The sequence below is a fragment of the Rhynchophorus ferrugineus genome, unplaced genomic scaffold (assembly GCF_030347505.1).
Source record: "Rhynchophorus ferrugineus isolate W39M unplaced genomic scaffold, kcgeb_rfMv2 rfM4, whole genome shotgun sequence".
Taxonomy (NCBI): domain Eukaryota; kingdom Metazoa; phylum Arthropoda; class Insecta; order Coleoptera; family Curculionidae; genus Rhynchophorus; species Rhynchophorus ferrugineus.
The window spans coordinates 6,154,333-6,181,399 of NW_027472583.1; the positions used below are offsets into that span (position 1 = coordinate 6,154,333).

Sequence of the window (27,067 nt, forward strand, 5' to 3'; positions counted from 1 at the left end):
TAGTTTGTCAAGGATTTCAAAAAAATTGTGTTCAGATATGCTTTAACATACTAAGCTATCTTATGAATTCTTAAATTAGACCTCTGCTTAGTTGATTTTAATGTATTTGACTTTAGTGACAACATTTCGATTCATCACCGTCTATACTTAACTATTGTTTGAAATTTTTGAAATTTCGGTTTACCATAACAAACACATACCAAACTGTAAAAACTTGATAAAATCACATTGCTCAGTCGTATATGTATCAGTTATCATTAGTCCATCGAATTATTTAATGTACAAGAAGCCAGGTATTTGATATTGGCTTTTAGTAATCTAACCACTATGGGATTTAATCAATATTTGTTGAAGGCTTCAATTTAATGAATACAGATCTTTGTATTTTGAGAAATAACAGATCAATTGTCTCCAGACTACCATAGTAAAACAATTTTTTTTAGCAAAATTTTTTTTTTCAACATAATTCCTTTCAAGGGCGATACAATGATTATTGCAACCCTCCAACTTCTCGATAACATTTTTGTAGTACGATTTGCCCTTTGCTTCAAAATAGGGCTCAGTTTTGGCGATCATCTCTTCATTTGATGAAAATTTCTTCTCAACGAGCAATTTTTTGAGATGTGAGAACAAAATAGTCGCTGGGGGCGAGATGTGGAGAATACGGTAGACGAGGAAGCAATTCGAAGCCCACTTCATGGATTTTTGCCATCGTTTTCACTGACTTGTGACATGGTGCATTGTCTTGGTGAAGCAGCGCTTTCTTTTTATTCAAATGCGGCCGGTTTTTGGGCGTTTTCGTCCTCAAACGGTCCAATAACGCTATATAATAGTCGCTGTTGATGGTCGTTCCTTTTTCAAGGTAGTCAATGAAAATTATTGTATGCGCATTCCAAAATACAGACGCCATAACCTTACCAGCCGAATGTTGCGCTTTCCCACGCTTAGAGCGCGTTCATCGTGTGCAGTCCACTCAGATTTCTGTTGATTGGACTTCGGAGTAAAATGATAATGATGGAGCCATGTTTCATCCATTGCCGCATATCGACGCAAAAACTCGTCGTTGTTTTTAGTCAAAAGAGCTTACTTTGCAAAGAGCTTCCTCATACTCAAATATTCGTGAATGATATGATGCACACATTCAGTTGATATCTTTAGAGTGTCTGCTATTTCATACAGTTTCAATTTACGATCATTCAAAATCATTTTGTGGATTTTTTAAATGTTTTCGTCGGTAACAACTTCTTTTTGGGCGTCCACTGCATTCATCGTGCTCATTTCACCACGTCTTAGCATCCTTGATGGTTATTATCCTGGGGCAGTGTCCGGAAACTCGACATCAAGCAGGTTTTTGCTTCAATTGTATTTTTCCCTTCAAAAAGCAATATGTTATCAACACGCGATATTCTTTTTTATCAATTTTTTCACAATAACAAAGGTTGCTTCATTCAAGATGCTATAATTCAGGACTAATGATCTGATAGCTGTCAAATTTATACACGCACCTTTTGAGGGGTAGGACTAACTAAAATTATATGGATTTAATTCTACTAGTGCCATCTATGTGTCAGGCCGGGGACTTTTCAATTGATCTTTCATGGTCGTTTAGTAGCAAAAAGTGGTAAATGTTCGGGGTGTTCAGTTAGAAACCAATCTTCTTTCTTTCGCCTGGTTGGTATTTGAATCTTATAGGGCTTCATGCAAAATTGTAATGAAAATTTGACTAAATCCATGATATTTTGTTAAAAGAATTATATTAATTATAGATAAGGAAAATTATATTCATATTATATGGATTTCTATAGAGAGTAAACAAAATAAATATACCTCAAATATTATTAACAGTATCACTTGCCTTTGAGTGTTTACGTTAATTACTCTTTAAATATAATTAAAGCTACTTAAAATAGTAAATGGTTACATTTCAATGGTCTTATTGTTGTGAATAAATTACCGATGTTCAAACTATATCAGTTGGTTTGCGTTTTGTAATATTTAATCATATCTCTCTAGGTTCTTTCCAGCTTGGAACGAATATACTTATTTGGAGCTTTTGCCGACGTATAATGACGTTAGAGACCGTCACACTATCGATACACATTCGAATGTCTAATTTTAATACAAAATTATTAAAATAATGTATAAGTAAGACCTGCACCTATAGAATCCGTCCAGAATCCGTTTACGCAAACAACTACGTCACTCACAAATTTGGTGCCTTTTACAGCGCATTTAAAATTGCGTTATTTTAAACGTCAATTATTTCTTGAAATCCATATTTTTACGGAGATAGCCTTTATTACGATTAACATAAATACGTAGAATTCTCATTACGTAATTTTTCAAAATTAGTTATCTGTTCTATTATGGATTGAGCTCTACGACCAACAACAACGAAATAGGAGGACATAGAATTCATTTTCCATATTTTTGGCGATTTTCCGTCGCACCCTGTCCTGTTTTCACCATGCAGATGTCGCCATAATTTGCCAGATTAAAATAAACGATCGTTCGGCATTCGCGCCTTTTAAAATAATATTTACACATTATAGATCTCTCTATATCTCGTCGTTTATGTGCCTGTGTGTGTGTAGTTTACCGTCGGATGGATTAATTTGGGTTCGGAGCATAGCACCTGCAGCCCGTCCAAATAAATTTAGTCCGTTTTAAATTTGTATTATACATGTATAGTTAAAAAATGCTCACGCCTTACAATGAACTGAAGCAGTGACATATTGATAAATGCGTAGTGTTTTAAACAACGGAACGGTGAAAAATCGGAAGACGTTGAAGATGGCTTCAAACTCATTCATGTTGATGACCTTTATTCAATAACATTCATTAATGAAAATATTGTTTAAAAAATTTTGAGCAATATTACGAAAGTTACGAGTTAAATTCCTGATATTCCTGTGGGCCCATCCGCTCCTGTACATGTTTTTGTTTACCAAAAATCTGGTTAGAGTGATTATAAAATATATATCAAGGTTTTAATAAAATCTGAGACGAGAAAATGTGACAACAATTAAAAGAGAGAAAAAATGGGCAGAAAATGTTTGTGCCATGAGATATATTAAACTCTTAGCTAGATTTTCGTAAAATAATTAAAGTTAGAAGACGCTGGGAAAGCTACTTGATTGTTTGCTTTCTCTGAATCTTGAATTGTTTGAATTGGGCACGATTGCGCTCATAATTTGACGTTATAAGGACGTTTAAAACAACAGGCCACTTCAACTACCTGAAAGAGTTTTTTTTGTGAAAAACACCCATGAGGTAATTTTTGCTTCAATAAACTCGGATACTCAATTATAATGACTTTAAACCGTGTCGATATCTTGGAATGCTCTATTGAATGATTTATAAAAACTACGATTAAGATGAAATAGACGAAATCCCAATACTTCTCGGCACATTCTACGCAAATTAACGTATGTACGTACCTCCTTGACGAGATACTGCCCAATGTCATGCCAATACAATGTACGCTACGGAATTATCACAACAAATATAGAAGGGAAAAGTCGCAAAATTCCCAGATAATTACGAAAAGATTGAAAAAAAAAACAATCTTGGACTTGCAATCGTGACACGTACAATTCCTGATGAACACAAAGAGCAAGAATGTTTTTCATTAAGCAACATTGCAAAATTTAATATGTTGTAAAAGCCCTTGGTCGTATATTTACTTTTATAGCAACAGTTTGTATTCAATTCATGACTGAACTGTATTAATTTCAATAGAAGTGATTATCAGATAGTATCAGATGAGTTGTGAAGGACACTAACTCGAACAAGAGGAAAAAAGAATGCGATTGAAGGTTAGGTTGTTGTTAATGAACAGAAGAGAACGTTTTCTTAAAATCCTCTGTTAATTATAGCAATATTTTAGGAGATTATTTGAAACATCTTTCCTTCTATCTACTTTCTATAGATCAGATTTCTCTCAACAACATGCTATCATATAGTGTCTTTTTGTTTTGTTTTATTGACAAGTATCTTATTTGTCTTCATACAACTATTTACTATTATTTTACTATTACAACTATATATCACCGAAGGACGTGTTTGGCTAAAATTCATCAAGCTAAAATCCCAAATACTGCTCATGTATATTGTTTCTATTCCAGAAAACAGCTTAAAAATCATTCCATTCGTAATATTTTTCCAAATATGCTTTTAAAATACATTCTATAGACGCCTAAAAAGCCATCTAACCATTTCTACAATCATATTTATAGAATCGGAAATTTAACAATATTTTATGAATACTTTATAAATAAATAAACTATAAGCTAAGCTAAATACAAACTCTGAGTTAATTAGCAGAGACTGACGAATATTAAGAGGGACTGTGTCCAGACAATATAAAATTAGCAAGGTAAAAGTAACAGAAGAAACCAACAACCTGTTTCGATAAAAACAGTATGGCGAGAACTAAGATTCATGAAAGGGTCGTTATCGCCAGGCCCTTTATAACCAAAGTCAACATTAGACTGTAAAAGAATTTAAATTAAATGTTATTTTTTTCAATTCACTCTATCTGAATCTGTTAGAGTCGTTTAAGTTCCATTGAAACAAAACGTATCTGATATACTCGTCTTATCATAAAAATTGTTTAACTGCGATGCAGACCAAACTCCATTATCTTTTTCGACTGGTTATGAACCATGTTGATATGATAAACCGTTCGATTTTTCGACGAAGGGATATCGTAGATTCCTGGGGAGGTCGGCACAAATAGATTTATGGTATTTTGCGTTAAGTGGTTGTCGATAAATATAGCGAAAAGGCAAAGGGTCGCGTCCCTTTTCACATTACCCATTATTCAGGATTATGCGGGCTTTGATAAAGAACCTCGGCCCGGTCCGGGATGACGATCTGCCAAAGTCACTTGTCCCATATTATGGCACAGTTTGTTCGAATTTCCGTAAATTGTTGTGCGAAATAAATACATAACCGAAAATCAATAACGGTGTTAGGTCCAGGATAACGGATTAGGTCCAGAAGTTAAACTTTAATATAGAACATTAATTTATGCTATTGAGAATATATGATACAAAATGTATGGTCGAAAATATACGAAATGTTTTAGGTAAATAACTAATTTAATTCTAACTTTTCTTTAAGTTTAAAATTATGTCTAAATAAGCAATATGTGATTATTTTAATCAAAAGTAACGTAGTGTTTAATACTATCAGAACAAACCTTTAAAATAATAACACAATTGTTTTAAAATCTTTTTCAAAAGGTTCTTTAGCACAATTGGATTTCAGTCAAGATTTTCATAAAAAATGCACATTCCACATCTATTATTATTATTATTATTATTTATTATAGCAATGCGGTAATCACACTATAAAGATATTTGTTAGATACAAAATTATAAATCAAATGCTTTTGCTCTCCATTAATCTTCTGACTGAGCCATCACTATCTAGGAACTGGAGAACTTTAACATTGATGTACTGATGGAGTTTCTGTTCATGTCTTTGGGCATAGTCCTTAATAGCGTTATCGGCAGTTTTTGTCTTCAGATCCATGATGCAGATTGTTATTACGAATGTACCAGGGAGCATCAGCAAGGTTTCGCAGTACCTTAGTTCTCGCGTTTTCGTATAATATTTCTATTGTTTTGTGTGGTACAATATGGGAGTTCAAGATCATAAGTCCACAATGATTTTAATTCAATTAAATTTAATTATGATTTGATGGATGGTACACTGTGCAGAGTTTTAATCATGGCACGGTTTTTACACATAACCATATTAGCTTAAAGGGTTTTTGTTTTTTTCAATTCTCTTGGCGTCTACTGCTGTTAAGCAGCAGGTTAAGAAGTTCTTCGACGTTCGTTTTTCTATTCACGCAATCTCTTTGATTTAATATCTTAGGTTTTGTTACGAAAAACCATGTTTTGAACCTACAGTACAATATATATATATATATGACAATAAGAAAACTAATAGCAAGAAACTACTCTTAATTTTAAAATCTTAGGACTCTGGAAATGAACCCTACAATTCTCTTGTAGAGATGAGTCCCTGATGGATAGGTTTTTGGTTCCTGTAAACGCTAGCGAATTAAGCTGTAGATAGGCAAATTTTGTATAGCATCTTGATCCATAACTTTTTATTCGCCATTGAACATTCGAAGAAAGAGCATCAAATATAAATTGGGACGTATTAATCTATTTAAAGATATCGTTTTGTATAACTGTAAACTTGTATTTTATTCATTGTATTCATTTCATTGAAATACTGAGGAGGAATATTTATTTGTTCAAGGTAAGGTTAAGTAATAAAAATGAATAAGATTGAACTATATAGATATGAAGGAAAACATCATATCAAATTCCTTTTGCTTGATATTCTAACTATTATTATTTAACAAAGTATAAATTGTTCTAACGGTAAGTATAACATCTAGCCACTAGAAATTTATAATACTTAGAATATACCACAAACGTTTATATAATAATCCGAGTGCTGGTGTTCTTTAAACATTTAATTATTTTATATTATTAATAAGACGTTATATATACCAACAAAATAAATGTTAATGTTGATAATACCGTTGTCGCTATATACATTTTTATAGTTACAGCTGACTAATAATTATATCATTTGAACATTAAACCATTGAGGTTTTTGACCAGTGATGTAAAACTACTATGGCAAGTTATATTATTTAGTGGGGTTTCGCCATATAGGGATAAAGACTGAAAGATATATATATATATATATATATATATATATATATATATATATATATATATATATATATATATTCGCTGATATATCGATATTTTTCGACATCTCTAGTGCTAAAGATTGGTGCAATATGCCGTTTAACTTCTCCAACTGACATCTAAGCATTGTAGCGAAACCGCAGCATATGATTGATATTAGGAGTTGCTAGTAAATTACACTATTTCGAAGGGCTTCATGAATTGGAGATTCTGGCTCTTCTGGATTCTGGATTTTCTGGCTCACCTTGCCACGTTCAATAGAAAAAAACGAAATTGGTAATAGTGGGAGACGCGATTGAAAAAAAAGACCCGAAGCAAAATCCCACGCCATCGGCCGAAGGGTGTCACAGAGGATCAACAAAAATAAAATAAAAAGCGCCATCGCGAGCATCGGGATATTCAAAATAGCGTTAAATTCGGACCGGTTCGTGACCGGCAATATCGCCGTCCGCATTTATTTCGCCGAGATTAGGTGCGGACGCGACATTTAGATTCGTATCACGGCGCCGCGGGACCGGTGGAGGAAGGGGGGATCGCAACCACCGTCGCCTCTCACCTACCCTCGCCGCTCCACCGTTCCCGACAAAGATTACTGTGTTCCGATTAATAAAAACAACGGTTCTGCCGGCTCTCGCGAGACAGAAACTTAATGCTGATCGATTGGATCGTTGGGGGAGAACGGGCCGATAGCCGACCAGAACGACCCCATCTGAATACCGAGCAGCGTTCCCGAACCATCGGGAATATATCTCGGTTTCCGGCGGCGGTGGGATTTCTAATTGAATCGCTCCGATGTTAAAGCACATTCGGGTTCGTTTAAAAGCGGCCTCCCTTTTTTTAACGATAATTGGACATTTGTCTTGTGATAAATAAATGATCACCGAAACTATTATCGGCGATATCGGAAGTAGAAATACAGGAGATGGACATTTGGTCCATTTGATGCAATTTTTCGTGGAATAGATTCGTAGAGTGTTTGAATAGTTTCCAACGGAATGTTGTCACATTCTTCAACATCCCCCAATCTCGTCAATGATCTATTTCTCACTTTATCCATATCTACTAACTCCATGTAACAGTTAAATTATGTTGTGATTTGGCGATTCTGTTTGGTGTGAAGACATTTCGATCGATCCTTTCTGCCTATGGTTTTTTATAATTTAGAAATTTAGAAGAAGAATTAGATTTAATACGTCAAATTTTAACTTCTGTCCTCAGCAAATTAATTTATATATTATATATATATATATATATATATATATATATATATATATATATATATATATATATATATATATATTTATAGATCTACAATCTTTTAAAAACATCCTTTATTACATTACTAAAGTAATTTATGGAAATTAAATATAAAGCTAAATCACATTAGACTTACACGGACAGAAAATGTATATTGGATTTTTGTCTTAATAAATATAATTATTTATGTGATATTGGACTCATATCCCGAATTACTGAATACCGAAAGGACATATCTATGGCATTAGAAATAATAAGATATGAAATATTTTTTGTTTACGTCTCGACGCTAGGGATATTTCTTTTATATACTTAATGAAAATATATTTTTATTACGCACCACATATCGAGCTGAAATTGTTTCGTTTTCGGATGATAGTATATAGGGTGCGTCGTCATTTATTTTTGAGATGTATGTTATTTTAATAACAGCACTACTGTGGTATATAATAGAAATTGAAAAATGACGTGGATATGTTTTGTGTAAGATATGTAAGGATATGTGTAAGATTTTGTTAGGCTAGGCCAGGTTCAATAAATTTGTGAAAATTAAATATAAAATTTCGAAAATGGAAATTAAAAATTATTTTATTTAAAAACTGAATGAACGACTTTTTTTTTAAAATGAATTTAATGTATTTTCTTTCACCCACAACAAATTTCATGTCACATTTCTTCAACACATTTCTTCTCTTCATTCCATGTAAACGTGGTTTTAGGAAAATATAACGTCAAGGAGTCTAAGAGATCGTTCAAGTGGTAGTATTAATTAATTCAATTTAATGACTGTACAACGAATATTATTAAACTGTTTTATATATTTTTGTACTTTTTATGATCTTAGTAGATTACAGGTACAATTATACAATATATGAGACCCCCAAATAATCGTATGTTACAGAAATTCAATTAAACTGTAGAATTAAATAATCTCAATATTTTCACTAATAATTTGGCCGTCCACTGTATATATTTCTGACCTAATAATAAAAGAAACAAACCTTAATGATCGAAAGTGAATGTATTGTTTTTGTTTTTGAAGATCAACACACTTTTCTATGCATAATAGGCAACTATCGTATAAATAGGATATTTCGGAATTGTGCCAAATCAGGACTGTATGGTGAATGACTCATCAACTCGATATTCTGGACGGTCAAAAATCTATTATTTGCGGGGATATTTAATTGCTTAAATTGTGGGTATATAGAATGACACAAACAAATGTTAATAGATAATTCAGAATTGACCGTCCTACGTTGTTTTTTCCTTACTGTCGTTTGCTTCCAGTAGTTTCTTTCGTGAACAATTTGTGCTGGATTTGGCTTGTCTTGTAAGACCCAGAAAGGCTTGATTTCTGTTTATTTTTAGGCTCATAAGTATATAATCATAATTTGCCTGTCTAGATTTTTTTTCGTTCGATAATGACTTCCTTTTTGTCATAGGACTACTCGATTCTTGACAAAGTGGGTAAATATATTAGACGAGTTATTATATTGAAATAAATGAGAATATATTTGAAAAATATTATTTTTTATGTTTACTAAACAAATCAAAGCAATCTACTTTTATTTTTAAGAATGTATCATGATCGTGGTGAATTGTGGGACATAATGTTGTGGACTAGACATCTAATGTCTAGTCCGATGAAATCACCTTCTTTCACCTTTGCTTTTGAGTGGCCTGGAAACTTTGAAAGTATCCGTTTAATAATACAATATAATACGCCTTCTAGGGAAGTGATTTTACAAATTGCTTCATCAATTCCAACTATATGTGCAGTGGTGGTAGAAGAACTTTATGTGGAGGTACCTGTGTTTCTTAGATGACGTTTTTTTTCACCAACTTACACAACAACAAGTTCCTATAGGTTTCTTTGAGGCATAAGAAATGACCTATAGGAATGGGAGCATAAAATCAATCTTGTGAAGCTTTAAGGCTTCTGTTTGATGAATTCCTTATAAAAACAGGCCATTTTACTGTTTCGTATTCGATCTTAAATGATTTTCAAAAAACCCTGGCGTCACGAATTTTTTTCTATGTTATCTTCGTTTTCAATATACGTAGAAATTGTTGAAAATACTTAATACGTTTTTTATTACAGAGCTGTGTTGTTAGTTTGAGCAATATGTGTCTTAACAATGAGCTTTTGCCAGTTTGTCTATATCCACCGGTAGGGAAACAGTGCGCACATAACTAACCAACACCATACTCAACCGCCGGCTTGGTTGGCGCAATGGTAAAGGCGATAGGACGGTCCTCCTACTATTGCGATAGTCGTGGGTTCGAATACTGCAGTGTTTGGTCGTAAATTTATGTTTGTGATTGTTCTTAGATAAGACACGCCAGTAACCAGGCTGGGTAAGACCGGATGTCTTGTGGGATGATTTCTAAGTTAGTCACTCGCCAGTCGGTAGGTTTAATGCCGAGGAGCGTGGTTCGGAGCCCACGTTAAACTCTAGGTCCTGTCTAAATAAACCCTTGTTGTAAAAAAGGAGACTTTAGAGTATAAAAACCATACCCAGAACACACAGAATTATTAACATTTCAAGTGTCCAATCACATCGGCGCCAACAAAAAGGAGCGATTATATTTTATAACATTCCCTCTGTTCGTGTCGTTCTCTAATAATGCATGTTGTATTATACATCGGTTCGATCTTCCTTCATATTTATAGTGTTGTTATTTTAGATAGAAAACACGTTCCCTAAATGGAACAAGAGGATTTGTTCGGTACGTGCCTCGTTTTGATTATTGATAGTTATGAGTCAATACAGAAGGGTGCCCTATTATGTTCGGTTTAAATACAGAACAGATATTTGACGTGAAAGTGTTACTTGGGGTGGCGGGTATAAAATAGTCATAGGAGCGATAAATTAAATATGTGACTCTAGAAGAAAAGTGAAGTGAAGGAACTTGAACTTCGTATAAATGTTTTTATTTATTAAATGATTGCGTTAAATACTTAAACACTTTTGCCTATTGAAAAATAAAGTGGTGAAACTAGTATTGAACGTAAAACGTATTGAAGAATCTTATAAAATATAAAAATTCAGTTTATTTACTTACCAGCAATAACAACCTGAAAAATGCATGGCTCCTTTTGTCGACCGATCTCGTTTTCGCCATAACAAAGAAGCGTCCCGTAGTCCAGGTCCGTGTTCGGCGTGTAGTTGAGTAGCGAAGAGGTCACCTGCAAAGAGAGACGTTTCTATTTCAGTCCTTTATCGCGACCAATTATCTTTTTTTTCTTCGGGAGAAAGTCAGCCTCGATCCTTTCCGTCTTTTTCTGTTCGTAGCCTTCTCTACGGATGGATCCTAATGAATTACATTAGTCCCGGATAAAATACATTTAATTATCTACCATTATTCTCTGTCTCCTCGCTGTAGTTAATTTAATTGGCCTATTATAGTTCTTCGTGAATATCCAAGAAAAAATTCCGCTCCATCTTGGAACAAAGCGAGTTTATTTCGGATGTTCAGATTTAAATGAAATTTAAACTTACTTCTTTATTATATAAGTGTAAGAGTTCATATAGCAGCATCAAGTTCGAAACTAGCCTCAAAACGACGAAGCAGCTCAACGAGCAACATTCAAAGAGCAGCGTACAAATATGTGGTCAATCAAAAGCTGTAATATTTAACAGGGAACCTACACAAACAAAGTCGTACTTAATAGTAAAACCGAAAAGATTAGACGAGTATTCCAAAAATTTATACGAGCTTTGCACGAGCTCTCATCAAATATACAGTCCGATTACTAACTTTGAATTAACAACTAAGATAATTGGATAGCCTAGAAACAACAATGAGTTATGAGACAGAGCACAGATGAAGGAAAAGCCTCCAACTAGTTACAGACAAATTACGTCCTAATTAAAAGTGATATCATAATAAAGGTACCTCAAAAGAACTAAGCAAGAAGATAATAATGAATCGAAATCCAAGAATCACTGTAGAAATGCTATAATCGCTTAGCAAAAACTTTAATAAAGCGTGCCAGCTGATACTAAGTCTAAATTAGAATTAAACAACTGAATGACCTTAAATACTGCAAACGTATTTCTCTATTAGCAAACAAGTCAAAATCGTTGATAGAATATAAGTAACGAGAACAATCAGTTATATCCAGATATCAAAAAAGATTCATAGAAAGCAAAGAAAATGGTTTGCAGTTATCTCAGAGGTAGTACAATCCTTAGACAAAATGTGGCATGAACATTTCATTTCAAAGCAAATGTAGAGATATTAATGTTATACATGTTCAAGTAAAAAAAGGACGAATGTTCTGAATTGAGGGAAATAGAGTCTATTAAATACTGGACCAAACCATGTCGAATAAATTAGCTGATATATATGTCCCTTTTATCTATTCTACTGACCAAGACAACACAACACCAAGACCAAGACTGACAGTTAAAATAATATTAATTATTCTAATAAATTGTTTCGTAATATGGAATAAAGTGTAATGATACGAATTCTAATGTTACATTTTTTCCATACATTTTTGCAAGCATTTTGATTGATACTACTGCACAGTTTTTTTTATTCATTCTCTTGTTGTTATTAGAGAGACAACAGTTTTTAGATAGAAAAAAACGTTGAAATAATTACGTGGGTAGTTGGAGGGCATGGAGTAGTGTTCCAACCCGGACTATCAATATTATATTTGTAATGAGATGTCAAAATACTCCTATTTTATGTTCCCCATAAGTTGACAATGCTGATAATAAGATTACGATTTAAACTCAAGTACTAAAATCAATCATATGATTATATAACCATCTGTCATATGCCATATATATTTCGAAACAAGGTAGCTGTGTAGGCGCCTTGATGTGTACGCAATACTGACTTCAAATAACGAATCAAAGGAAGATTTAGAAAATACTAGGCCAGACTCTGCAGCCAGTTACTGGATGGATATCACATCATTCACTAACTGAAGAGGACCAAATCCTGGAGGCGTATGTAATAGCCCGTGAGTGAAAGAGCTGAAAGTAAGGGAACAGCTTATCATTGGATGAACTAAGTCGAACATTATTTAAAACATTAGTAGATACAGACAAATATCAACTTACACATTAAAGCTGATAAAAAAGTATTGAAAAATGTCGAAAAATCTAGGTCTATAAATTTATTTTCTTCATGAACTTATATCTCGAAAACTTTTAAATAATAAAAATAGTTTTAAACATATATTTTAGTTATCTACCGAAACCTCGCTGAAATACACCTTCTGTTGAAACACAGTGTATGAACCATAGAATACATATAGAAGTTTTACTTAAATAAGCGAAACCGAGGAAATGTTTTCTCCGTTCTGATGTATCATATGATATTATTGAACTGTTTTAATTATCTGTTCCATAAATTTCACAATAACATTGTAAAGATAATTATATCTTGTGTCTATACACTGTGTTGAACAATTAGGTAAAATATTAACAGACACAGACTTTCAGAAAAAAAATCGAAACGTTAATACATCTTATTTGAATTGATATCACTAAACAAATATGAAAAAGGGAAAATGCGCTTTAGATAATTTTGATTATATTTGCCACGAGATATGTTATGTTTTCAATTAGATTGCAGCCATTTTTATATCCACATTTAATTATTTTTTATCTATATATTTATATTTCATTATTTTTATTTATACGATGGCAAAAATCCATGAATTGGGTTTCGAATTGCGTCATCCACCGTGTTCCCCAGATCTGCCCCCCAGCGACTATTTCCTGTTCTTAGATCTCAAAAGAATGCTCGCTAGGAAGAAATTTTCGTCGAACGAAGAGGTGATCGCCGAAACTGAGGCATCTTTTGAAGCAAAGGACAAATCGTACTGTAAAAATGGTATCGAAAACTGTTAGTCAGTGTATCACCCTTGAAGGGAAGGGATGTTGAATCAAAAAAACCAATTTTGCCAAATGTGTTTTACTATAGTAGGATGGGAACTTTTCAATTGACCTGTTATGTAAGGAAAAGTTGGCTACTCCTGCTCTAGGAGACGAGTTTGTGTAGTATTAAATTAATTAAAAAAACTTACCTCGGTGGTGTATTTTTCGGACGGAACATCCGTCTGATCGCCACTGTTGTTGAAGGTCCAGTGAAAGGTCGCTACCGGCGGATTAGCGTCCACTTCGCACCTCAAATTCACAGTCTCCTGCTTCAGAGCGCCGTATACCTCCTCGCGCTCCTGGATACAAACGGGAGCGTCTGCAAATGGACACGGTGCCGCATCAGTAAACCGGACAAAATCGGTCGGATATCGGGATAAACAAGGCCGGCGTCCCCCGTGGGAAAATATTGATTCGGGCGCCCTTATTTTCTTTAGGCGAACGGATAAATATCAAAGCAAAAAATAATAATAATAAAAGGAAAATAATACGGGAGCCAGAAGGACCGGGTCCAAATGCGAGTGTTAGTTTTGTGTTATCCGAACCAAAAGATAACATCAACGTTCTCGTTCGTGGTTTACTGGTGATTCTGATTCTGTTATTGTTAGGTTTACGAAATCCTTGCGAAAAAAGAATTTTCTGCTTATATTTTTGCCAGTCCTTCTAAGCTGATATGTGATGAAGAAAAACTTATTTAAAAAATAATGCCCTTCTTCATTAACAATGTTAGATACAATATCTACTATGAAAACAATAATCTACATTCTTTAATTATATTTTTTGAAGTTAATTTCAATTATTAATTACTACTAGTGTTCGCACTGTGATCGAAATTCAACCACAATGTTTTAAATTAATCATGCCCATAATAGAGTAAAAGGACTGATTGAAAAATTGTATGTTACTGAAACTTATTTTTGCATTATTTTCAACATAACACCCGAAATGTACTAACATTAATTAAAATAATAAGTATCTGTATACTAAAACATATTAAAATATCTGCAAACTATCTCAAGAACTAATACTAACATTTTGAAAATATCACTTCATTAAATATAACTTCCATTAACTCTCAATACCGAATATTATAACAAAGTAAGTATAACTAAGATTATTTTCAGAACTGTAACAACTTCAGAACATTAAATTTATTAACATAAATTTATTATTTTATGTTATAGACATGAGTATGGAATAGTAAATCAGGTAATCCATGTTTGTATATTAAAACAATAGAATAATGATTAGAACCGTTTTCAAATTGATATTTTAATTTAGCATGTATATTAAAAGAATAACGAACACAAATAGCCAATTTATATTTTAAAATTTGGAAATGTATATTGTTATCTGTGTAATGTATATGGGTAATGTTTTTACAATCATTAATTTAAATACAGATTTTCCAAAACTTTATTATTGACATATATATTATTGCATATATTGCATAAGACATCCACAATTACAATCACAACTTACAAACATAAAGTACATCCATGCCTCAGCAAGATTCGAATTCGCAACTGTATCGCCTTGACCACTATGCTAACCAAGCCTGCAAATATTCCTTTTTTAGATTAAACATTTGATGTATTAGCTGCTTCGGTATATTTTGACCAGCGATATCTATTGATTGGTTGTTTGATTTCAATAAATTTATGGTGATGCTGGTCCATCATATCCCGTTTTTTGGTTTCGGTTTCAAATATCAATGATAGAGAACGCCTTGGAGGGCCAATCATATTTGAAGACAATGAATTGCAAGACTTTGTAATTGGACGAAAATTTAGTACATATTTTCGTACAACTTTCAGAGAGCTTAGGATGCTCAGATCCAAAAGGAGTTAACTGAACAAATTTGTTGGAACATATATCCAACAATATCGAGTAACAGACGAAGTTATGTTCTTATATGATATCATTCTGCCACAGGTTTTAGAATTATGAACACTCTGGGAGCTCGAATTGACACACTCGCACTTGTTCAGATTGATGCAGCATGACTTGGGTGGCACACCGTTTCTAAGACAATGTTCTTCATGTGAAATGAATTATTCAATCGTTGCCAAACTATTCTTTCAACAACCGTACCATCATGTTGTTAGAAAGATGAAATAAAAGTCATAGAAGATCAATCAGAAATAGAATGACCAATTTTTCTCAATAAATGCCTTTTTTAGATGAAAATGTGATCAAGATAGATTTATTCGCTTGATCTACATACGATAAGATACATACGCACTAGAATGTTTGAGAAGTCATATTGTTGAATAAAAAATGCAATTTTTAGTTTTAAATATTATTTTATTCCATACTATATTCTTTGACTTTCGAACTAAAAGTCTAACAGCTAAGGCAAATTTTGTAATGGGTCATACTTTTATTAAATAATGATCGCCATTCGTTGTTTTCTAGTTTTCTTCACACGAAACTTCACTTTTACAAAAAATTATAATAGGTTATAATAATAATATGACTTTGGTGGTTTACCAGTTTTTGACGCAGATATATTTTTTGTGGTTTCAAATATCTTGTAGGCTTCCTTTTTTAATTTAGGATAAGCAGAAGTTTAGTAAAGTGAACATTTATCTCCAGTGATGATACAATGGCTAAAATTAAAATGCTATTCTAAAATTCTTCAAAAGCTGCCGAAAGAGATGCATTTGAATCTGTTTCTGGTGTAGATATATTTTTTGAAAATTCTTATCAACTATTACTAATACATTTATTTTGGTGTGCAGCATAATCTGAAGAACTCAAAACACGATATCCGACTCTTCCATTTCAGTAAAATGTTGTAATTGACTTTGAGTAGCTATGCTTCCAACAATGAAATGTAAGAATAAGTTGACCTAATATTTTTCACGTTTTATATATATTATTGTTATATATCACAATATTATTCGAAAAATAAAATTATTAAATTTTAATCTCATAGCGAACAAGAAACCTTATTGACAAAAGAATTAATTAAAATTATTAAAAAACCAATTTTTCATTTTAGCAATGGCGCTACTGGTTTTGTAATATTCTAAAACATTTATTGTAAAACTTTCTGTTTTTATTTTTATAGCGTTCCTTCCTGGAAAAATCTATTTAAATAATAATGTAAAGAGATCTTTAAAGGAAATTTTCTCTGTATTTTTACTAAGTTAGAAAACAAGCAATAAAGAGAGATGGAATATTGGTTTATGAAGAAATGAAGAAACCCGGGATGAAATTTTCGTTGTAGGTTTGTTTATACAAGTTAATAGAAACGATATCACAGGAATTTATTGCAACCGTTCATTCTTATCTGGTTTGCATCTTTCTGCCCACGAAAAATCCAATTACATAAAGCGAAATTATGAACGGGCCCGTTGTTAAATATAAGCAGCAGATTCCCGAAATCCTGCGGTGTCGTATTTTACCGCCAACCGGCTTAGGAGTCGGGCGAACGCAGGAAACGTACCGTCGGTGCAACGATAATTCCATAAGGTGGAGGGAATGTAGCCCCAACTTTCATAGTTCCCCCTCACTGTTACTAATTGGCGTTTTGTATAGCGATTAGAGTTTTCGAACTGAAAAGCTCCACGCTGCTAAATCTCAGAGAATGAATAGCTCATATGGATTCCTTTAAAAGAACGATTCCTTTTTGCAGGCCGCAAAGTTCTCGCTTGTAATTATTCTCGTGCCAGATTGCTTTCAGCCGTATTAGAGCTTTTATTGGAAGCTAGCCGTAGCTCAATGGATTAAGTCTTTCGAATATTCACGGAATAAATAGTAAAAGTTGATCAAGTTTTATTGTTCGAGTACGAGGGTTACACCAGCATGTGTTTTTCTTCGAATTATCAAAATAATTGATTGTAATTATTGATCAAGAAATTGATTTAAAATAAATAAAAAAAAGTTATTACGTTTTTTTAAATACGTGTACAAATTAATTTTTTAAACTTATTTCGATATTTCAAAGTCGTCAGCAAAAACTGTTCAAAGTTTTTCAGAGCCTTTTGTTGATTTATTGATAGAAATGAGACTATTGTTAGAATAAAACCTTTCCTTATTTAATTAGCATTATTCTTAGATTAAAAACACGCGAAGAATATTTAAAAATGTTTCAATACCAAAAACACATTCAAGTACGGGGTTTTCAATAGTATTTGGAGCATCTTAGGAAAGACAAATTGGAGTTTGGATATCATGTTATCTCCATTAATAAAACTTAACTTTACTTTTTTTTCGAAAATCGGAAAAACAGCAAACCCTTTTTTATCACACATTCCTTTTTAATTTAGGATAAATTTAGGATTTAGGATAAGAAGCAGAAGAAGTTGGGTAAAGTGAACATTTATCTCTAGTGATGATTCAACAATTATTAATACATTTTTTTTTGGTGTGCAGCATACTCTTAAGAACTCAAAACATGATACTCAACTGTTCCAAATCTATTTAAATAATAATGTTAACATGCGAGGAACTTACTATTTTTTGTTGCTGAAATGGAATAGTAAGACATAAGCATCTCACAGCAGCTTAGAAATATGTTGAATTTACTGATATAAAATTTTGAATAAGGATTTGATTAGTATACTTCTACTGTGGCTTAAGAAGTTTATCATACATTTATTGAGCAATTTAAACTTAGATTTCTGAGTTCTAGCACAACTTTTTTTTATTGTTGTAATTAACATGGAATATATTTATAAAATCATATATATACACCGTGTATTTATTGTAGAATAATTACTGTTACGTTCATTGTTCTGAAATTTTGCATGCTATCCTTTCAAAACAAAAAAAATTCCCTGGGAATATATCTATTATAAATTTGAATTAATCTATCTCTATCGCCTTGTTAATTAATAAATAAATATATGAACAGAACACTGACTCAGTAGAAGAAACTCAATATAAAGGTAATACCACTTCTTTAATTATTATATTCCTTTATATATATATATATATATATATATATATATATATATATATATATATATATAAATATGTATATATAAAACCTTGAAAATTGTTATAAGTACAAGAAGTAAAGAAGATGATGTTCAGAGTTTGGCGAAATTAGAAAGAAATTGTTTATCATCAGCGATTAAAAGAAATGATTGACCAATGCCGCTGTCTTCTATCATGGTACTTCCATATGAATATTTTAGCAACTTCGCAAATTAGCCTGGACGTTGCCTGTCCGACGGCTCTTTTAAAGGAGTAAATCTGGTTTTTATTTCGCCCTGAAATATCAGAAACTTTATATCAACAAATTTCAAAACTTATCTCAAAGCAGAACATTTATCATCAGTTGGTGTTTGAAATTTATAAAAATAAATTTACCTTGAAAAGCATGAAAAAATCTATAAATATCTTGGCTTTTATTCCGTCTGGTGAATTTGTCCAGCTTTGGCTTTGGATCAGTTAGTTGCAGGATATGGGGGTGCGCAGTGTAAGGGGAAGCCGACACATAGTAAAAATTAGAATTTTAAATAACTCGATCTACATAATCCGGAGAAAATGTTACCCTTTGGCGAGATGAGTATTTTAAAATTCTCAGTGGTGAATAATCCGGCTATAGTTTTAAATGAATAATATGCCTGTTATTATATACAGTTGATAAGAGCGCCGGTTGAACCACTGCCAAGCGGAGTGTAACTAAAAATTCAATGTACTGTATATTAAAATTAAGTTTCATCCCTGCGAGGGTTACATTTTATATTTAGGGACTTAAAATTTAAGAAATACCTTTATCTATTAAATTTATTTATTCTATTTTTATGAGTTTTCTATTAATTTTTCGTAATTATTACAATCCTTGTTGTGTATATAAAGATTTTGAATTTTCTGTTATTCTATTATTTTGTTGACAATGAAAAAGAATGTCCTGTTAGGTGAAAAATAATGCAGCGCAGGACTTATTGGTCGAAAACCCCGTTCAACTTCTAAAAGAATTTTGTGAGCAGCGTAGCAGTTGTATCCAGAAAAATCTCTTAAACACTTTTAGTCCCAATTCCAATTTTCAGTTTAGGTTTCAGTGATTTAAAAGTGGAATTTTTTGATGCCAATGATAAACATTCAGAGAATGTAATAATATAAATATAACAGAGTAAAAAGGGACATGACTAAACACACACATATGTATATATAAATTTATAAAGGTATAAAAGCATTTGGATAGCAACACTTGAAGTCAGATATCATGTGGATTAAGAACTTTAAGGAATCTAATTCGGAGTTTAGGTTTGTTTTCGCAGGTAAACAAGTCTGATAGACAGTTAGTTCGGTCCTAAATATGAACAGGAAGTTATATTCTAAGAGATGTAAAACTACAGCAATGAGAAACCATACTCTCTTAACATAACTCCGTTAAGTATAACTTCGCAAGATCTGGATTTGGATAGTAGGATATCCAAATTAATATCTTGTATTAGGGTCCGACTCAGTTGTACCATGTCGATTGTAGGATGTGTTGATACATGTATAGTATATGGACAATACGACCATATATATATAAGTCCCCGGCCTGACACATATATGGCGCTACTAGAATTAAATCCATATGTTTTTTAGTTAGCCCTAACTCTCAAAAGATGCGTGTATAAATTTGACAGCTATCGTATCATTAGTTTGTGAATTATAGCATTTTGAGTGAAGCAACTTTTGTTATTGTGAAGAAAATGGATAAAAAGGAATATCGCGTGTTGATAAAATATTGCTATTTGAAGGTAAAAATACAGTTGAAGCAAAAACTTGCCTTGATACTGAGTTTCCGGACAGTGCCCCAGGAAAATCAACCATCAAGGATTGGTATGTTAAGTTTACAATATGTATGCTAAGACAATGCATCGTGTCACCAGTCAGTGAAACGTCAAAAAATCCATGAATTGGGCTTCGAATTGCTTTCTCATCTATCGTATTCTCCAGATCTGCCCCCAGCCACTATTTCCTGGTCTCAGATCTCAAAAAAATTCTCGCTGGGAAGAAATTTTCGTCGAATGAAGAGGCGACTGCTGGACCTGAGGCCCATTTTGAAGCAAACGACAAATCGTACTAGAAAAATGGCATCGAAGAGTTGGAGGGTCGCTATAATCAGTGTATCATCCTTGAAGGGAATTATGTTGAATAAAAAAAGTTGGAGTTTAGATATGTTTTCTCAGGTGAAGTGATAGGCAGTGAGCGAAGTTAAATTCGGTTCTAAATGTGGCCAAAGAGTTATATTGTAAGAGAAGGGATTAAGATTCTATAATCTATTGTCATAAGTCGGTTAAGGATAACTTAGCAGTATCTGGATTTGGATGGTAGGATATCCAAGTTGCTATCTTCTATTAAATTCTACCTCAGTTGAGGCATATCGTTTAATTTAAATTCAATATAAAGGAATATATCTTTGTACTGTATGATGTGTTGATAAATGTATTGTGTAACAACTTATCTCGATAAATGACTTTTGAATGGGAAGAAATTAGCTATTCTATAAATTAGCTATAGAAACTAGCTTATCCTCTAGATAATTCCCGTGGTTTATTCTCATATGCAGTATTGAATACAGTGGACTATTAATATAGAGAATCGATAAAACAAATATTCTATGCCTATAAAAAGATCTGTGTATTCTATTGTATATAATACACTTCCTGTCCATTTAACCACAATGAGTCAGAGCAATCAGCGGTCAGGTAGAGTCTTTAATAAATATAATCACTTCAAAACACAAAAACAATTAATCGTGCTTTTGGCTGGGTCAGCTTCACGATTGAGGGAAATAATTAAAACACATTAAAATCCGCTCTTGTACCTTTGTATAATGTTATACATTAAAATGTCTGTAATTATTAACTCTTGTGAACGAATTCGTTAGAAGTCAGTCAGTCAGTTTAAATATCAAACAACGAATACATAGTGAGTGTTCCGGACGTGTTGTTTGAGTTGTCCATTCGCCTGTAGGTGTTTTTTTTATAAAAAAAAACATTTTTTTCTCTGGTTATTAATTTTTTGTGCTCCGGCAATTCTCCGACGAAACAACCGACACCAGAAAAAAGCGCCGGCCTGTTGCCATCGTCCCCTCTGACCGACGCTACCTAACACCGTTTCCCGTTAAATTATTAAAAGAAAAAGATGAGCCTCGCATCCAGTGGCTGTATTTTTTAACAACCCCGACGGAGATTAGCATAATGCCGAGGCGGAAAGAGAAAAATCGGATTTAAATCCCCCACGATCCGAGGGTTCGTGCGAGCGGAAGGACGGAAAGGCGGCAGGAAAATTAAATATCGAAAGATTTGCCCAAAACGACTTTTAACCGGGAATTATGAATCTTTCATTAAATATGGCAAATCTACTGTAAGACCAATAATGCCGAGTTATTACCTTGTCTTATTTATCTCTCGGTTTGGGAGTTTTATAAAACGCTACCAATAAATTCTGAATCTCGGCAAGTGATCGGCCAGTGGTTGAAAATCTGTGTGAAAGAGTAAAGCAGAGGGAAAGTGAAACTCTCCTACTGATACAAACATAATGTATCAATTACACAAGTTCGGATTAATTTTTCCTTCTGAGCAGATGAGAACGATTTGGATTCAGCTCCCAATTTTGGTTTCCAACAGGTTTTAGTTTCCCAGTGTAAGAAAATACAGAACGACATTGTTGATAAATTAGGTAAAGGTCACCTGATGACTCTTTTGCTATTCAAGGCGGACATGGTATCGGAATCGGACGATGGAAATGCTGAGATGTATGTTACACTTTTTCGGCGGCGCCTTGAGTGGGAATCATATAGTTTATTGAAGTCATTCGAAGGGTATCTTGTTGACATAGTTGTTAGATGGATGCTATTGTAATCGCCTGTTTAATCAACACATAGTTGGCGCTACTAGAATTAAATCCATATGTTCTTTAGTCAGCCCTAACTCTCAAAAGATGCGTGTATAAATTTAGCTAGCAGCTGTCGGATCATTAATTTGTAAATTATAGCATTTTGAGTAAACATTTGTTATTGTGAAAAATTGATAAAAAGGAATTTGGCGTGTTGATGAAACATTGCTTTATGAAGGGAAAAAATACAGTTGAAGAAAAAACTTGGCTTCATGCCGAGTGTCCGAATACTGCTCCAGGAAAATCAATCATCAAGGATTGGTATGCTAAGTTTAGACGTGGTGAAATGAGCAGCGAGGATGGTGAACGCAGTGGCCCATAAGAGGTTTTTACCGACGAAAACATTTAAGAAATCCACAAAATGATTTTGAATGACCATAAATTAAAACTGAGTGAAATAGCAGACACTCTAAAGATATCAACTGAATGTGTATATCATATCATTCACGAATATTTGGGTATGAGAAAGCGCTGTGTAAAGTGATTGCCGCGCGAGCTCACTTTTGACCAAAAACAAGGACGATTTGATAATTCGGAGCAATGTTTGAAGATAATCAAGCGTAGTAAACCCGAGATTTTGCCTCGATATGTGACAATTGCTCCATCATTTCACTCTAAAGTCCAATCGACAGTCATCCGACTAGACTGAACATGATGAACCCGCTCCAAAGCGTGGGAAAACGCAATAGTCGGCTGGCAAGGTTATGACATCTGTATTTTGGGATACGCATGGAATAATTTTCATGGACTACTTTGAAAAAGGAAGGATCATCAACAGCGACTATTACCTAGCGTTATTGGACCGCTTGGAGGATAAAATCGCCGAAAAACGGCCTCATTTGACGAAAAGAAAGTGCTGCTTCACCAAGACAGTGCACCGTGTTACAAGTCAGTGAAAACGATGGCAAAAATCCATGATTCCAATTGCTTTCTAATCCTCCGTATTTTCCAGATATGCCCCCCAGCGACTATTTCCTGTTCTCAGATCTCAAAATAATGCCTCGTTGGGAAGAAATTGTCGTCGAATGAAGATGTGATCGCCGAAACTGAGGCCTACTTTAAAGCAAAGGACAAATTGGACATAGTGGCTTTTCAATTGACCTGTACCAATGACCTGAACATATTTTTTAGAAATTATTTTTAAAATTATAAGAATTTTAAGTGGCATTATACTCAAAATACGATCAAGACGGTTGTTATGCGATTATATATTGAGCCTTGAGGAAGAAGCTGTTCAAGGAAGATGACTCTGACAATATTAATTGATAATTGGCATTTATCAAAATCAAAATCTTTACGAAGATATAGAGAACATAGTGAATTTGGCAAGCAACGAAACCACATATATGTATAATGATGTTTGTGTTCGACGATATAACAGTGAATATGTTGTGCTGATATGACAGATGACTACAAATGGAATTTCAAAATCAAATTATGAGAATATATTACAAATCAGTGAAACAGAAATGACATTACGATGAGAACAGGAAAGTGAAATTTGTTGTGTACTCAGATAACGAGTATTGAATGTTTCAGAGACAAGTGAAAATCGATGCGGAAGTTTGAAGAAGAATTAAGGTAACTCGACAGTCGATAAAACAAGTATTCGAACCTAGCGATATTTTTGTTCTATCAATATTTGTATTAATTTGTAATAATAGACCACCTTATTTTCATTCTATTATCTTTTTGGTTAGTTTGATTCTGATGCAGGTTGTCCTTACTTTTCTAGTTTACATATCTTTACATTTAGTAACATTTATGCAAATAAGATTTTAGAATGACTACAGTGACCCTTGGAAAGGAATAATCCTTTTCGAAGCCATTTAAGTCCCATTAAATTTGTTTTTAATTGTTCAAGTTCTAAATTTTTACTATAGTTTATTTATTATTTCAATGATGCTCCAGGTTATTGGATACTTTTAATACTTGACCGGTTTTTTATAATCTTATAATCACACTAGTTGTTTGATTTTTGTTTAAATATAAATGACTAGTGACGATCACATCGAAATCCTGTGTTATGGGAACTAATTATTATTGTTACCATTAGTAAACAAAATAGTAGAATACAACCTAGTTGCGATTTATAATATGTAACTATATTATTTTAACGGTTCCCATAATGTTAGTAAATATGCAATCTATGTTTCATTAACTACATTAAAATACATGCCATGTAGATAAATATAAATAATTACAGAACGGAATGAATTGTTATTATTATATTTGTACGGTTGATGTAAAATTCCGTATTTATTCTCTATGTAACTAAATGCGCATAGTTTTACAATATCCATACATATATATGTAGATATGAAGAACTTAATGAATCATAATTAGCGCTTGGTTTATTTATCTGTTTCGAGGTAATCAGTTCGGTAAATCATAATAATACTGGAAAAATGGGTAGTTATATTTCGCAGTTTGAAATTTAATATTTTTAGTTTATTAAACTCTTAACTAAATATTTGAATATGAATATGAACTTTTAAACCAAATATATAATGTTTTTCGATAAGATCAGGTTGATATTCATACTTTTTATTAGTTCGGTAGAATACCATTTGTGGCTGAGTATATATTTTAGATGCTATATGTTATTTATAATTCATTAGTATTTATTGTAATTTATTATATAGTTGCGTTTATAATTTTTTTAATCTACTATTTCTTATCCACTTGCTTTAATTGAGGATAATGATAAAGCCTAATTCTTATTCACAGTGAATGGGTACAAAATCTTCTATTTTAAAGTTGCGTTACCTGCACTTATACAAAAAGTGCTTGTTCTACTGTTCTGAAACTCCATGTATGTTACCAATCATATTTGATCGATAATCAATTGAATTATAAATATTCAAAATAAAAATATACAATAAGTTAACATAAATTGGTCTAGCACATGCGTATTTCTATTCTAATTTAATTTGAGCCGAATTTGGTGGCGCAGTGGTAAAGACGATGGGACAGTCCTCCCACTGTTGCGATAGCCGCGGGTTCGGATCCTGCTGGGGCATGGTCGTAAATTTAAGTTTGTGATTGTTTTAAATTTGTGAATGTTCTAGGCAAGAGTGTAAAATCCGACAAGGAAAATGATCCCAGTCACGCCAGTAACCAGGCTGGGTAAGACCGGATGTCTTCTGGGATGATTTTTAAAGTTGGTCACTCGCCAGTCGGTAGGCTTTAATGCTGAGGACCGTGGTTCGAAGCCCACGTTAAACTGTAGGTCTAGTCCAGATAAACCCATAGTTGGTAAAAGGAGACTTTAAAATATATATAAAAAAAATTAATTCGAGTTTTTTTTGAATTTATTTTGAATTATGTGCTCTGGTGGTTTTGATCATATTTTCTCTCTGAAAGTTAAATTCAAAAGTGAATATATTTTCAATTATTTTTCAATATTATGATACTTAGTTTAAGTGATCATATTTTATCATAGAATTAGAAATCATATCACTATCATATCATCTTAACATTAACATTAGGAAGAACTGTCACAACATAAAATTTTATAATTAGTTTGCTTTAAATGATGATTTGTTATGACGATTAATAAGATCAAGGACAATTAAGCATTTTAAATCATTCTGATATTGATTAATTTATCGATTCATTCTGGCTATATGTTTTTTCATTAATACATTTTATGAACGTTGTTACAAAATATGAATTGTTGAATATATTCAATCAATTTAATCGACAAAGACACTTAACATAAGCAATAATTAAATAAATAAATTATAATTATACAACTATAATACATTTCATAGGATTTAAATCAATTATGATATTAGACTATCTTATTATCCCACATAGTATTAATATGTTATTTGTTTTAGTGAATCGTGTCATTTTTTAAATGTATCCAGGTAAAAAATTTGTACAAAATCCTTAAATTTAAAACAATAAATGATATATAATATAAAATAAATGGAACATAGATAAATTATTACTGCTGGAGTCAAAACATGGAATTCAAAATATTAACTTCTTTGTTCTGAGAGACGTCATTTGAATACATGCTGTATATTTACGACTCCATATATACAAAATGTAAATAAAATATTCTAAGGAGAGAGGACCTTGACCGCCACTATAGCAGATTTCTGATGTTCGTCTTTCCATTTTAAACCGCGACATGAACTACAGGATAACCGATCTCCTATATTTATAGTATTTTCATTTGAATTGCCAATAATTTTTTCATTTGAATGAATTCATTTGACATTTGAATGAATTCATTTGAATGTAGTTCAGGATTACTAACTATATTTTCTAAGAACTTCTCAATGTACTTCA

At 32.7% G+C, this 27,067-nt stretch overlaps 1 protein-coding gene across 4 annotated transcripts in view; it reads right to left on the minus strand.

Annotated features, from left to right (window-relative positions):
* side-IV (sidestep IV) overlaps positions 1–27,067 on the minus strand; it is a 573,009-nt gene that overhangs the window by 38,221 nt on the left and 507,721 nt on the right. For all 4 annotated transcript variants that reach the window (XM_076404299.1, XM_076404300.1, XM_076404298.1 and 1 more), the window contains 2 exons: positions 14,059–14,228; positions 11,073–11,196 (listed from right to left, as the gene is read on the minus strand). In XM_076404299.1, the coding sequence (XP_076260414.1) occupies positions 11,073–11,196; positions 14,059–14,228 (294 nt within the window). The remainder of the gene's footprint in view (positions 1–11,072; positions 11,197–14,058; positions 14,229–27,067) is intronic.